Source organism: Schistocerca americana, chromosome X, assembly GCF_021461395.2.
Source record: "Schistocerca americana isolate TAMUIC-IGC-003095 chromosome X, iqSchAmer2.1, whole genome shotgun sequence".
NCBI classification, from domain to species: domain Eukaryota; kingdom Metazoa; phylum Arthropoda; class Insecta; order Orthoptera; family Acrididae; genus Schistocerca; species Schistocerca americana.
In genome coordinates this window covers 799,413,192-799,429,399 of record NC_060130.1, presented here as the reverse complement: position 1 = coordinate 799,429,399, position 16,208 = coordinate 799,413,192, and the positions used below count along the sequence as shown (strand labels likewise).

The following is a 16,208-nucleotide window of genomic DNA, read 5'->3' as shown; positions in this document are numbered from 1 at the left end:
TTGTTATTGACAAGGCAAATACCATGGCAAACTGAGAGGAGGAATTGGCTTCAACATCATGTTGATGTAGGCGATAAAATTACAGAGGTGGAGCTTAAGGGCCTAGTATTCACAACTCTTAATACACAGAATTGACGAGCTGGCAAAAAAAATGCAAGCATACAATAATTACACTACCACCTTACTGCTGTGGCATTTTAACACAAAGTTAATAAAGAACCAAATTAAAGGTTACATTGCCAGGAATAACTATAAATTTGTGAATTTTAAAACTTTTTCTAAGTACTGATTGTTCGACAATAAAAACTTATGGTGAACTGTCAGCAGACTCTGTGCCGAAATATTGTGGCAGCAAGTTGTAGACATCCAGCAGTTTGCCCAAAATTTCACAAAACAATAATAAATTTACTCTTTCGGTAGTTGCAGCTCTCACAAAAGAAACTGTTACGAAGGTCACCTGAGGGGAATACAAGAAAGCTATCAAACATACACAGATCACCACGGAAAGAGAATGACAGAATGAAGTTGTTTTAGAAAATTCAGTTGAGAAGATGATTATTTCAGTAAATAACAACAGTGACACTGATACTTCAAGCATCTGTCCTAGCAAAGTATTATAGCTAAGTAGTAGCAGCAGCTTACTGGTATATTTCTTAAATTCCATGGGTGTTTTCCTTTTTATGAGGTTAATCTCACATTTCTGTAACTGTAAAGTGTTGAGTCAAGCAGTTTGTAGCACAATTGTCATTTCTTCTGAACAGCCAGCTACACAGCTCATTAAAGTGTGAGCTTCCATTGGCAACACGTCAGCAGGTTAGCAATTAGCATAGTTAGGTATCTGTGTGTGCTTCTACAGTTTACATCTTAAATTAGTTGTGCTGTGAGAGGTAGGCTGTGTAATACTGTGTGCAGGCACAGGACAAGCTCAGTGCAACCTGCAAACAACTAAAGGCACTTCTGGTTATCATTAACCACCTTCAGGCTGCAGCATCAGGTTGTAGCAGTGGCGGAGAATCTGGCATGTTGCATGGGACACCTCGGGTGTTGTTCCTTTTGCCCACCCACTCTGCTGCCGAGGCATCTTCCAGTGCACCCAATGTGGTGGGGGTCTGCCCTCACCACAAGGTGAATGGCATGCAGTGACATATTTGTGCCACTCAAGGGAGAAGGCCACTGTGGAGGCTGGTCAGCTGGCCTTGCCCATTCACCTTGCGGGTGGACAGACAGCCACTCCTTCAGCAGGAACAAGCAAGCACACATGAGGGGGGAAGAGGGGGTGGGGATTGCTAGTTACTGGGAGCTCCAACGTTAGTTGAGTTCTGGAGCCTCTTAGGGAAATAGCATTTAGATACGGTAAGAAAGACAATGAGCACTCTGTACATCTGCTTGGGAGGGGGGGGGGGGGGGGGGAGGCTCATCCGATATGTGGAGACGGCCTTGCCTGTGGATATCAAGCATACAGGGTGAAGTGCCACCCTCATTTCATGCAGATGGCTTGCACAAGTGATGAAAGCCTAATGTGTGGGCTGCATGCAGAGCTTGCAGTGTACAGCATTTCTCCAACAGTTAACCAGGTTCCTTGGGTTTGGAGCAAGTGGAGGGTCTCAGCCAAAGGCTTCATCAACTCTGTGATGGTTTTGGCTGCAGATTTCTGAACCTGAGTTATCAGGTGGAGAACTGTAGGACTCACCCTGATACATCAGGGGTGCACCGCACAAATGAACCAGCTACTCGGGTAGCGGAGTACTTGTTGAGTGTATATGGTACTCTGATAAACACTCACCAGTTGACGCACCAATAGTGAAGTCAGACTGTCAAAATTTTATCAGTAAATTGTCAAAGTATTCACAACAACCCCCCCATGAACCATGGACCTTGCTGTTGGTGGGAAGGCTTGCGTGCTTCAGCGATACAGATAGCCGTATCGTAGGTGCAACCACAACAGAGGGGTATCTGTTGAGAGCCAGACAAATGTGTGGTTCCTGCAGGGGCAACAGTCTGGATGACTGACTGATCTGGCCTTGTAACACTAACCAAAACTGCCTTGCTGTTGTGGTACTGCGAACGGCTGAAAGCAAGGGGAAACTACAGCCATAACTTTTCCCGAGGGCATGCACCTTTACTGTATGGTTAAATGATGATGGCGTCCTCTTTGGTAAAATATTTTGGAGGTAAAATAGTCCCCCAATCGGATCTCTGGGCGGGGACTACTCAAGAGGATGTCATTATCAGGAAAAAGAAAACAGGCGTTCTACAGATCGGAGCGTGGAATGTCAGATCCCTTAATCAGGCAGATAGGTTAGAAAATTTAAAAAGGGAAATGGATAGGTTAAAGTTAGATATAGTGGGAATTAGTTCGGTGGCAAGAGGAACAAGGCCTTTGGTAGGTGAATACAGGGTTATAAATACAAAATCAAATATGGGTACTGCAGGAGTAGGTTTAACAATGAATAAAAAAATAGAAGTACGGGTAAGCTACTACAAGCAGCATAGTGAACGCATTCTTGTGGCCGAGATAGACACAAGGCCCATGCCTACTACAGTGGTACAAGTTTATATGCCAACTAGCTCTACAGATGATGAAGAAATTGATGAAATATATGACGAGATAAAAGAAATTCTCCAGATAGCGAAGGGACTGGAATTCGATAGTAGGAAAAGGGAGAGTTGATAGAGGAAGACGCCTGGTAGAATTTTGCACAGAGCATAACTTAATCATAGCTAACACTTGGTTCAAGAATCATAAAAGAAGGTTGTATACATGGAAGAACCCTGGAGATACTAGAAGTTATCAGATAGATTATATAATGGTAAGACAGAGATTTAGGAACCAGGTTTTAAATTGTAAGACATTTCCAGGGACAGATGTGGACTCTGACCACAATCTATTGGTTATGAACTGTAGATTAAAACTGAAGAAACTGAAAAAAGGTGGGAATTTAAGGAGATGGGACCTGGATAAACTGAAAGAACCAGAGGTTGTACAGAGTTTCAGGGAGAGCATAAGGGAACAATTGACAGGAATGGGAGAAAGAAATACAGTAGAAGAAGAATGGGTAGCTTTGAGGGACGAAGTAGTGAAGGCAGCAGAGGATAAAGTAGGTAAAAACACGAGGGCTACTAGAAATCCTTGGGTAGCAGAAGAAATATTGAATTTAATTAATGAAAGGAGAAAATATAAAAATGCAGTAAATGAAGCAGGCAAACAGGAATACAAACGTCTCAAAAATGAGATCGACAGGAAGTGCAAAATGGCTAAGCAGGGATGGCTGGAGGACAAATATAAGGATGTAGAGGCTTATCTCACTAGGGGTAAGATAGACACTGCCTACAGGGAAATTAAAGAGACCTTTGGAGAAAAGAGAACCACTTGTATGAATATCAAGAGTCAGATGGAAACCCAGTTCTAAGCAAAGAAGGGAAAGCAGAAAGGTGGAAGGAGTATACAGAGGGTCTATACAAGGGTGATGTACTTGAGGACAATATTATGCAAACGGAAGAGGATGTGGATGAAGATGAAATGGGAGATATGATACTGCGTGAAGAGTTTGACAGAGCACTGAAAGACCTGAGTCAAAACAAGGCCCCGGGAGTAGACAACATTCCATTAGAATTACTGACAGCCTTGGGAGAGCCAGTCCTGACAAACCTCTACCATCTGGTGAGCAAGATGTATGAAACAGGCGAAATACCGGCAGACTTCAAGAAGAATATAATAATTCAAATCCAAAAGAAAGCAGGTGTTGACAGATGTGAAAATTATCGAACTATCAGCTTAATAAGTCACAGCTGCAAAATACTAACGCAAATTTTTTACAGACAAATGGAAAAACTGGTCGAAGCCGACCTCAGGGAAGATCAGTTTGGATTCCATAGAAATATTGGAACATGTGAGGCAATACTGACCCTACGACTTATCTTAGAAGAAAGATTAAGGAAAGGCAAACCTACGTTTCTAGCATTTGTCAACTTGGAGAAAGCTTTTGACAATGTTGACTGGAATACTCTCTTTCAAATTCTGAAGGTGGCAGGGGTAAAATACAGGGAGCGAAAGGCTTTTTACAATTTGTACAGAAACCAGATGGCAGTTATATGACTCAAGGGACATGAAAGGGAAGCAGTGGTTGGGAAGGGAGTGAGACAGGGTTGTAGCCTCTTCACGATATTATTCGATCTGTATGTTGAGCAAGCAGTGAAGGAAACAAAAGAAAAATTCAGAGTAGGAATTAAAATCTATGGAGAAGAAATAAAAACTTTGAGGTTCGCCGATGACATTGTAATTCTGTCAGAGACATCAAAGGACTTGGAAGAGCAGTTGAACGGAATGGACAGTGTCTTGAAAGGAGGATGTAAGCTGAACATCAACAAAACCAAAATGAGGATAAAGGAATGTAGTCGAATTAAGTCAGGTGATGCTTGGGGAATTGGATTAGGAAATGAGGCACATAATGTAGTAACGGAGTTTTGCTATTTGGAGAGCAAAATAACTGATGATGGTCGAAGTAGAGAGGATATAAAATATAGACTGGCAATGGCAAGGAAAGCATTTCTGAAGAAGAGAAATTTGTTATCATCGAGTATAGATTTAAGTGTCAGGAAGTCGTTTCTGAAAGTATTTGTATGGAGTGTAGCCATGTAGGGAAGTGAAACATGGACAATAAATAGTTTAGACACGAACAGAATAGTAGCTTTCGAAATGTGATGCTAAAGAAGAATGCTGAAGATTAGATGGGTAGATCACATAACTAACGAGGAGGTATTGAATAGAATTGGGGAGAAGAGGAGTTTGTGGTACAACTTGACTAGAAGAAGGGATCGGTTGGTAGGACATGTTCTGAGGCATCAAGGGATGACCAGTTTAGTATTGGAGGGCAGCGTGGAGGGTAAAAATCATAGAGGGAGACCAAGAGATGAATACACTAAGCAGATTCAGAAAGATGTAGGTTGCAGTAGGTACTGGGAGATGAAGAAGCTTGCACAGGATAGAGTAGCATGGACAGCTGCATCAAACCAGTCACAAGACTGAAGACCACAACGACAACAACAACAACAACAACAACATTCACAACAATGTCCCTAACTTTACTGCCCTTCAGGAAATTTCTCATGCTCAAATAGATTAGATTAGATTAATATTAGTTCCATGGATCATGAATACGATATTTCGTAATGATGTGGAATGAGTCAAATTTTCCAATACATGACATAATTAAGTTAATTTAACAACATAATTAAGTTAATATAACAACTTTTTTATTTTTTGTTTTTTTTTAATTTTTTTATAATTTTTTGTTTTTTTTTTCTTTTTTTCTTAATTTATATCTAAAAATTCCTCTATGGAGTAGAAGGAGTTGTCATTCAGAAATTGTTTTAATTTCTTCTTAAATACTTGTTGGTTATCTGTCAGACTTTTGATACTATTTGGTAAGTGACCAAAGACTTTAGTGGCAGTACAATTCACCCCTTTCTGTGCCAAAGTTAGATTTAATCTTGAATAGTGAAGATCATCCTTTCTCCTAGTATTGTAGTTATGCACACTGCTATTACTTTTGAATTGGGTTTGGTTGTTAATAACAAATTTCATAAGAGAGTATATATACTGAGAAGCTGCTGTGAATATCCCTAGATCCTTAAATAAATGTCTGCAGGATGATCTTGGGTGGACTCCAGCTATTATTCTGATTACACACTTTTGTGCAATAAATACTTTATTCCTTAGTGATGAATTGCCCCAAAATACGATGCCATATGCAAGCAATGAGTGAAAATAGGCGTAGTAAGCTAATTTACTAATATGTTTATCACCAAAATTTGCAATGACCCATATTGCATAAGTAGCTGAACTCAAACGTTTCAGCAGATCATCAATGTTTTTCTTCCAATTTAATCTCTCATCAATGGACACACCTAAAATTTTTGAATATTCTACCTTAGCTATATGCTTCTGATTAAGGTCTATATTTATTAATGGCGTCACACCATTTACTGTACGGAACTGTATGTACTGTGTCTTATCAAAATTCAGTGAGAGTCCGTTTACAAGGAACCACTTAGTAATTTTCTGAAAGACATTATTGACAATTTCATCAGTTAATTCTTGTTTGTCAGGTGTGATTACTATACTTGTATCATCATCAAAGAGAACTAACTTTGCCTCTTCATGAATATAGAATGGCAAGTCATTAATATATATTAAGAACAACAAAGGACCCAAGACCGACCTTTGTGGAACCCCATTCTTGATAGTTCCCCAGTTTGAAGAATGTGCTGATCTTTGCATATTATGAGAACTGCTTATTTCAACTTTCTGCACTCTTTCAGTTAGGTACAAATTAAACCATTTGTGCACTGTCCCACTCATGCCACAATACTTGAGCTTGTGTAGCAGAATTTCATGATTTACACAATCAAAAGCCTTTGAGAGGTCACAAAAAATCCCAATGGGTGGTGTTCAGTTATTCAGATCATTCAAAATTTGATTGGTGAAAGCATATATGGCATTTTCTGTTGAAAAACCTTTCTGGAAAGAAAACTGACATTTTGTCAGTGCTTCATTTTTACAGATATGTGAAGCTACTCTTGAATACATTACTTTCTCAAAAATTTTGGATAAAGCTGTTAGAAGGGAGATTGGACAGTAATTGTTGACATCAGATCTATCCCCTTTTTTTACGCAAAGGTATAACAATAGCATATTTCAGCCTATCAGGGAAAATGCCCTGTTCCAGAGAGCTATTACACAGGTGGCTGAGAGTCTTACTTATCTGTTGAGGACAAGCTTTTAGTATTTTGCTGGAAATGCCATCAAATCCATGTGAATTTTTGGTTTTAAGCAAGTTTATTATTTTCCTAATTTCAGGGGGAGAAGTGGGTGAGATTTCAATTGTATCAAATTGCATAGGAATGGCCTCTTCCATTAACCGCCTAGCATCTTCTAATAAACACCTGGATCCTACTATATCCACAACATTTAGAAAATGATTATTAAAAATATTTTCAACTTCTGACTTTTTGTTCATAAAAGTTTCATTCAATTTGATGGTAATACTGTCTTCCTGTGCTCTTGGTTGACCTGTTTCTCTTTTAATAATATTCCAAATTGTTTAAATTTTATTATCAGAGTTGCTGATTTCAGACATGATACACATACTTCTGGATTTTTTAATAACTTTTCTTAATATAGCACAGTAGTTTTTATAATGTTTGATAGTTTCTGGGTCACTACTCTTTCTTGCTGTCAGATACATTTCCCTTTTCCGGTTACAAGATATTTTTATACCCTTAGTAAGCCATGGTTTGTTACATGGTTTCTTACGAGTATATTTAACTATTTTCTTGGGGAAGCAGTTTTCAAATGCATTTACAAAAGTGTCATGAAATAAATTATATTTTAAATTGGCATCAGGTTCACGGTACACCTCATCCCAGTCTAACTGCTGTAGGCTTCCCCTGAAATTTGCAATTGTTAAATCGTTGACTGAACGTACTACTTTGGAGGACTGTTTAGTACTGCTGAATGGAGCTATGTCATATATTGTAACTAGCTGTGCACCATGATCAGAAAGACCATTCTCAACAGGCTGAGCATTTATCTGGTTAAACTTATCCTGGTCTATAAAGAAGTTATCTATCAGTGACCTGCTATGCTTTACCACCAGAGTAGGAAATTCAATAACGGGTGTCAAATTGAAAGAACCGAGTAATACTTCAAGGTCATTTTTCTTATTACCCTCTTTCAGAGAATCTACATTGAAGTCCCCACAAATAATAATTTGCTTCGCCCTGTCTGACAGATAGCACAACAAGGAGTCCAAATTTTTCAGAAATAGATGAAAATTTCCCGATGGGGACCTATATACAGTTACAATTATAAATGTGCCTTCATTTAATTTAAGCTCACAGGCACATGCTTCTATATGTTTCTCTACACAAAACTTTTTTGTTTCTACACTTTTTGCACAATGATAACTTTTGACATACGTGGCAACTCCTCCTTTCTCCATGTTTTCTCTAATTACATGTGCAGAGAGCTTATATCCACTTACATTTACCTTATCCATATCAGTAACAATGTGATGCTCAGACAGGCATAGTATATCTATTTCATCCCCAGCTTCTAAATCTTCTAAGCAAACCAGAAGCTCATCTATTTTATTCTTTAAACTCCCAATATTTTGATGAAATATACGTACATTATTTTTAATTATACTTTTATGAGAACCTTTCCTTATTCTAACATTTGCATTACTCTCCTGTCTGAGTTTCTCATTGTGCTTAGGCCTAGTTCCTATACCAGTGATCACATGGTGTTCAGAGAGGCAGATTATGTCAACTGGGTTGGGTGACTTTAATTCATCAATGCAATTACCTAGGACTGTGATACAACTTGGTGGAGATAAAATTTCTGGTGATTGGTGAAAATTTATAATTGACAGCTGTGATTGGTGATCCAATGTGCTAGAATTGTACTGTTTAATTTCTTTCCTAAACTGAAGGTTTGTTTCAATCCTGACCTCTCGCAGAACTTGACATCTTTCTGTCTTACCTATCCTATAAAAGGTGCTGCTCCAACACCCGTAACCACTGGTAGTTTACCATTCATGGCAGTGCCTCCCCCCCCCCCCCCCCCTCCCCCTTAAATTTCCTGCTATTACCCCAGCCAGTTTACCCTTCCCTTTCCTGTTGAGATGTAGGCCCAACAGGAACCACACCAATATGAGTCCCCGCACCCGACCCAAGCAGCCGTTCCAACTCCAAATTAACTCTCCCAACAGAAGAGTTCATATGAGGCCGGTCATGGCGTCTCAGGACAGATACAAATTCAACATTGGTGTGTCTCGATGCTGACGCAATCTTTACCAGGTCACACTCTATACTGTACCCAGGATCTCCGTCGATACTGTTCCACAATAACCACGGTGTCTTCCCTCGTAAATCCTTTACAGAGTGAACCTAAATCCTCTGTCACCTGATCCAGACTAGCACTTGGTTTGAAAAAATTTGTGACCTGGTATTCTGGTCCTAATTCCCCCTGCAGAAGTTGGCCTACACCTCAGTCAATACCGCAGTTCGATCATGTCCGCATGGTTACTTTGTGCCAGGAAGGGCTCTCAACAAGGGAAGTGTCCAGGTGTATCAGAGTGAACCGAAGTGATGATGTCTGGACATGGAGGAGATACAAAGAGACAGAAACTGTCGATGACATGCCTCGCTCAGGCCGCCCACGGCTACTACTGCAGTGGATGACCGCTACCTACGGATTATGGCTCGGAGGAACACTGACAGCAACGCCACCACTTTGAATAATGCTTTTCGTGCAGCCACAGGACATCGTGTTACGACTCAAACTGAACGAAATAGGATGCATAATGTGCAACTTCACTCCCGACGTCCATGGTGACATCCATCTTTGCAACCACGACACCATGCAGCGCGGTACAGATGGGCCCAACAACATTCCGAATGAACCAATCAGGATTGGCATCACGTTCTCTTCACCACTGAGCCTCACATATGCCTTCAACCGGACAATCGTCGGAGACGTGTTTGGAGGCAACCTGGTCAGCCTGAATGCCTTTGACACACTGTCCAGCAAGTGCAGCAAGGTGGAGGGAGGTTCCTTGCTGTTTTGGGGTGGCATTATGTGGGGCTGACGTACGCCGCTGATGGTCATGGAAGGCGCTGTAATGGCTGTACGATGTGTGTATGCCATCGTCTGATCGATACTGTAACCATATTGGAAGCATATTGGCGAGGCATTCGTCTTCATGGACGACAATTTGCACCCCCATTGTGCACATCTTGTGAATGACTTCCTTCAGGATAATGACATCGCTCGACTAGAGTGGCCGGCACGTTCTCCAGACATGAACCCTATCGAACATGCCTGGGATAGATTGCAAAGGGCTGTTTATGGACAACATGACCTACCAACCACTCTGAGGGATCTACGCCGAATCAGCATTGAGGAGTGGGACAATCTGTACCAACAGTGCCTTGATGAACTTGTGTATAGTATGCCACAATGAATACAGGCATGCATCAATGCAAGAGGACGTGCTACTGGGTATTAGAGGTACCAGTGTGTACAAAATGTGGACCACCACCTCTGAAGGTCTCCTGTATGGCGGTACAGCATTCTATGTGTGGTTTTCATAAGCAATAAAAAGGGCGGAAATGATGTTTACGTTTATATCTATTCCAGTTTTCTGTACAGGTTCCAGAACTCTCAGAACCAATATGATGCAAAACTTTTTTTGATGTGTGTATATCAAAAAGGCACATTAGATGCCATTGGACGAGGAGTATTGACAAAAATATTCTCTCTATTGAGGCCGAATTTGAGTGTGACAGTGAAGTTATCTGGATGTGTATAACAGGCATATGTAAAGTCAATTTAATTGTTGGATGTTTTTACTGGCCATCAGATTCTACTATAACAGGCTTATGAGAAATCAAGTTAATTGTTGGACTTCTTTTACTGGCTATTGTCAGATTCTGCTGTGACAATTTTAGAGTCATTCAAGGAAAGTCTATGGTCAGTAGTGTGGAAACGTCCAGATTATGCAATATCAGCTGGAGGTGACTTTAGCCTACCAAGTATAGGCTGGGACACCCATAGATTCATTGCAGGGGGTACAGACAGACAGTCTTGAGAAGTACTTTTGAACATGTTCGACAGCCCACACACAATGGAAATATACACTAGACCTTGTAGCTACTAACAGACCTGACCATACTGACACTGTCAGTATAGAGACAGGGATTAGTGATCACGGTATCTTAGTGACAATGGTTACTAAATTTCATAAATCAATCAAAAAGGCTAAGAGTATTTTTGCTGGAAAGAGCAGTAAACAGCTGATAGCATCCCAGTTAGACAATGAACTACAATCATTTAGTTCCATTATAATGGGCATGATGAGTTATGGGCAAAGTTTAAAAAGACTGTAAATAGTGCTCTGCAGACATATGTGCCTAATAAGTGGATTAAGGACGGAAGAGACCCACTGTGGTTTAATAACGATATTCTTAAAATGCTGAGGATGCAAAGGGTGTTGCACTGTTGGTTCACAAGGGAACATGTAGATAACAACAGGCAAAACTAGATTTGTGCATCTGTAAAAAGATCAATGTGGAAAGCATACAACCACTTCCACCATCACACCTTGGCAAAAGAGCATGCCAAGAACCCAAGAAAATTCTGTCTTACTTACCATTGCTAAGTGAGTGAAAGACTCGTTGACCACTCTCGTGAGGCAGTAGGAACATCAAAAGGAAAGCCAAAGTTTTAAGTTTTGCATTTAAGAAACTTTTCCCACAGGGAAATCGTACAAACATATTGTTGCTTGACCATCACACAGACTCCTTTATGGAGAACATAGCAATAAGTATCCCTAGCTTAGAGACCCAACTGAAGGAGTTGAAAATAAATAAGTTGCCAAGTCCGAATGGCATCCCAATTCAGTTTCACAAAGAGTATTCTCCGACAATGTCCCCTCACTTAGTTCCCATTTATTGCAAATCTCTCGCATAGCACGGAGTCTCAAGCATCTGGCAAAAAGCAAATTGACTCCTCTATATAAAGCAGATAAAAGAACAAGCCCTCAAAATCACAAACCACTATCTGTAACATCAGTTTGCTGCAGAGTTCTTGAACATATTATCAGATCGAATATAATAATTTTCTTTAAGACAGAAAAGTTTCTGTCCACAAATCAGCAGTTTTAGAAAGCACTGCTTGTGTGATACTCAACTTGCCCTTTTCTCATATGAAATCCTGCATATTATGGATGAAGGGCAACAGGCAGATTCCACATTCCTCGATTTTCAGAAAGCATTTCATACCGTACCCAACTGCAGATTGTTAATGAAGGTATGACCATACAGAATTGCCTCCCAAATATGTGAGTGTCTTGAAGACTTCTGGCATAATAGAACAGAACATGTCGTTCTTGACAGGTAGTATTCATCAGAGACAAGGGTATTGTTGAGAGTGCCCCTGGGAAGTGTGATAGGATCACTGTTATTCTCCATATACGCAAATGGTCTGACAGACAGGGTGAGCAGCAATCTGCGGCTGTTTGCTGATGATGCTGTGGTGTATAAGAATATGTCATCATTGAGTAACTGGAGAAGACTAGATGACTTGAACAAAATTTCTAGTTGGTGTGATAAATGATAGCTAGTTCTAAATGTAGAAAAGTGGAAGTTAATGCTCATGAGCAGGAAAAACAATCCTGTAATGTCTGAATACAGCAGTGTGGTGCTTGACAAAGTCACACTGATCAAATATCTAGGTGTATCAATGCAAAGTGATATGAAATGGAATGTGCATGTAAGGATTGTTGTAGTAGGGAAAGCAAACGGTTATTGGGAGAATTTTAGGGAAGTGTGATTCACCTGTAAAAGAGGCCACATATATGACATAGGTAAACCATTCTTGAGAACTGCTCATGTGTTTGGGATCACCACTATGTCAGATTTATAGGATGACATGGAATCCACTCAGAGATGAGATGCTATGTTTGTTACCAGTAGGTTCTAACAACGTAGAAGTGTTACGGAGATGCTTTGTGAAATCACATGGAAATCCCTGGAGGGAAAGTGACACTTGTTTTGAAGAACACTACTGAGAAAATTCAGAGAACCAGCATTTGAAGCTGTCTGCAGAAAAATTCTACTGCTGTCAGCATACATTTCTCACTAAGACCATGAAGATAAGAGAAATTATACTCATACAAGGGCAAATAGACAGTCATTTTTCCCTCACTCTATTTGGAGTGGAACAGGAGAGGAAATCATTAGTAATAGTACAAGGTACCCTCCACCATCAACCATATGGTGGCTTGCAGCATATATATGTAGATGTAGACGTTGAGTGATGTCAGCAGATTGTTTAGTTATCATGACAAAAATGAAACAGAAGCTTATTCAGCTTCATGTCTGGAGTGCACACTTTATAATGGTAAGTAGCATCATAATAAAATTACTTTTTTTAAAAAAAGTTTTAACATTTTAGTACGAAGGCCTTATCAGCAATTAACTACAACTGAAGTTCATCTCAGGAATTCAGTCTACATCATACACTACTGTTTACAATACAATTGCTGCAATAGTGATGTACTGTTTTTTGTATTGCTTTTGTTCTAACTCCCAATACCAGTTGGCGTATTTAAGATTTCTTTCCTCGCTACGATAAACAAACAATCCTATTTTTGTTATGTTAGAAATAAGTAGGCAGATCGGAAGACCTAATAACAGGTTAATTATAAACCTAATGTTCTGTTTTTCATAATTAACCCATAATGGTGATCACTTAGTACTTGATATGTAAGCAGACCATTGTGTGTCATATTTAACTGAATTTATCTCATGTCAGAAAACTCAGACAGAGTTCTAATTTGGAGTAGATGAAAATGTATTTTAAGATTTCATTTGTGTAATGTATTTAGGGGGGCCTACCTGACTTCAATAACAAAAAAATTACCTTATATCAAAAATTAAGTAATGTTATTACAAAATGCATTTTCGTAAACTATCCATACACTGTCTTAATAATTTGTTGCTACAAATAAAACTACAATGAAAACACAGTGCAGCTGTTCCAGAGCACATTGATGCCAGTTCCATACTTATACACTGAAGAGTTCTCCTCTTTCATCGAGTTGAATGAAATGTAAAATTACAACTATATCCCATTATTCATCTGGAAGTTTTATCACTTCACATTATAAAGAGTAACTATTATAAAGCTAGAAAAATAACATTATTTTAGTTTTTTTGAGCACAGGACTGTAATTCAAAGGATACTGCAGCCTGCCTGATTAAAATTCAATGGAACAACTAAAGGGTGACAGTTATTGAACTATATGAAAAAAACATAAATTAATTACAAACTACGGTGTGCACACACTTCATTCAACATGAACACATCACTACGGATATTCCGATTTAGGATATGACATGTTTGATATGCCTGCCATCATTGGTGATGATGTGGCGCAGACGAATAGCGAAATTCTGCATGACCTGCTGAAGTGTCAGGACATCAATGCTGTCGATGACCTCCTGAATGCCTGTTTTCAGCTCAGCAATGGTTCTGGGGTTATTGCTGTAGCCTTGTATTTAATGTAGCCCCACAAAAAGTAGTCATTTGTGTTCAAATCTGGAGAACATGGCGGCCAGTCGAGACCCATGCCAGTGGCCTCTGGGTACCCCAGAGCCAGAATTCGGTCCCAAAGTGCTCCTTCAGGACATCAAATACTCTCCTGCTTCGATGGGGTCAAGCTCCATCTTGCATGAACAACAACTTGTCGAAGCCAGGGTCACTTTGGTTAATGGGGGTGAAATCATCTTCCAAAACCTTCATGTACTGTTCAGTAATCACCATGCTATCCAGGAATATTGCATCAATTACTCCGTGACTGGACATTCCACACCACACAGTCACCCATTGAAGGTGAAGAGACTTCTAGATTGCAAAATGTGTTTTCTCCATCCCCAAATGCACAAATTTTGCTTACTGACAAATCCATCCAAATGAAAGTGGGCTTCGCCGCTACACCAAACCATAGAGCACATACTAATTCCCATCATGCTCCGTGGCCAAACATGCAGTTTGAATGTCCTAATGCAAACCGTTCAGAAGTTACGATGATTTTATTTCATGTAGTTCAGTAACTGTCACCCTATATGTTTGTATGTAACATATTCACTACTGACCTTACTGTTTACTTATCTAGTGTACTTTAACAATACTCTGATGGTATATATGAGGCTTCTCTCAACTTAGGAGTTCAAAATTTTTAACATTAATTGAGACAGTTAAAACAGAAAAGGCTGTAACAATTTCCCTCTTACTGTGGTGATTTACTTACTCTGATATAATCCGGGCACCAATTTGTAAACCAAATGCTGTAAAGTAGCATCTGAGCGAATATTTTGAAGAGGTCGTGTTTTATGAACCTGAACATCACATATTGGGCAATATTTATTTGCTTCCAGGTAACGGACAATGCAAGACTTGCAAACTGAAAGTAATAAAACACACAAATTAAGTTATAAATAGCAAAAACCTTAATTTTTTTTAAATAATTAGAATGAATCTCAGATTAATGAAGCATGTAATTGTATAAGTAAAAATGTTAAACATGTTTACTGTATAACTTGGACCGATGACCTATGAAGTTTGGTCCCTTTAATCTTCAAACCAACCAACCAACTGAATAACTTTTTACAGATAAGCTGGAATTCAAAAAAATGTTTTTTCTGAAACTGAAGATACTTTACAAATATTTATCCTTTGTTAAAACTTACTGCAAATTATTGCTAACAGACAGAACCTACACTACATGTGAATGCAGGATAGCTCAGTGAACTGCACTGACAAAAATCAAGTTGATTATTATCTGTGAGGATATTACTCAGCTGACTTCTCAAGAAGAATTCATATGAATATACACGAGACAACACAGTCACATCTTATGCACGATGCAGATGTGTGTGAGCCTCCCCTCTGCCCCTATCTCTCATTCCAGCCGACACATGAGGTGCAGTATCAATACAATATAATCAGCCACAACCATGTAGCTATGCCAGTATATTCTGTGGTTAGCTATGAAGAAGGACATTGTCCAAAAGCTTAGTTATGTTTTCAAACTTATACATGGCAAGTCACTGAACTTGAAGCATGAAAATATTATTAGAACAATCCACCCCCTCCCCTAGAAAATAGCACAGACCAAATTAACATTAATACAGGGGAATACAATATGGCACTATTCACTTTCTGCCAGGTAGCACTCTTAGTGAAACATTCAGGACACTACATTTTTTGAAAATGATAAGCCACATTTTTAAAAAATTATTCATGTTCTGTAAGAAAAGAAGTGAAAGTTGTACTGACTATATTTTATTTTTAAATTCTTTTTCTTTCTTGAAATAAGGTCCAAAACCAACGTCATAAGCAGAATTGTACATACAGAATTTAAGAGGAAAGTTAGACTGCTTGAACCAGCTCACAGTACACAATGGGAAATTGTTGTGTTTATGTGAGCATTCATACTGAACAGAGAGTTAGTTTTGCTGAGTTTGTACTTAGCTTTGTTCAACAGTGTCACCTGATAGATAGACTTTCTTATCCTCCTGTTGTAAATATCTAAATGCAAAGAGCATTGGTCTGTGTTTATCTTCTGTCTGTGTTGTAG

General features: G+C 39.2%; 1 protein-coding gene across 2 annotated transcripts in view; it reads right to left on the bottom strand.

Moving 5' to 3' along the window:
• The window catches only part of LOC124555459, an 82,206-nt gene that overhangs the window by 48,775 nt on the left and 17,223 nt on the right, over positions 1–16,208 (bottom strand). For both annotated transcript variants that reach the window (XM_047129381.1, XM_047129382.1), the window contains exon 3: positions 14,880–15,032. In XM_047129381.1, coding sequence (XP_046985337.1) covers positions 14,880–15,032 — 153 coding nt within the window. The remainder of the gene's footprint in view (positions 1–14,879; positions 15,033–16,208) is intronic.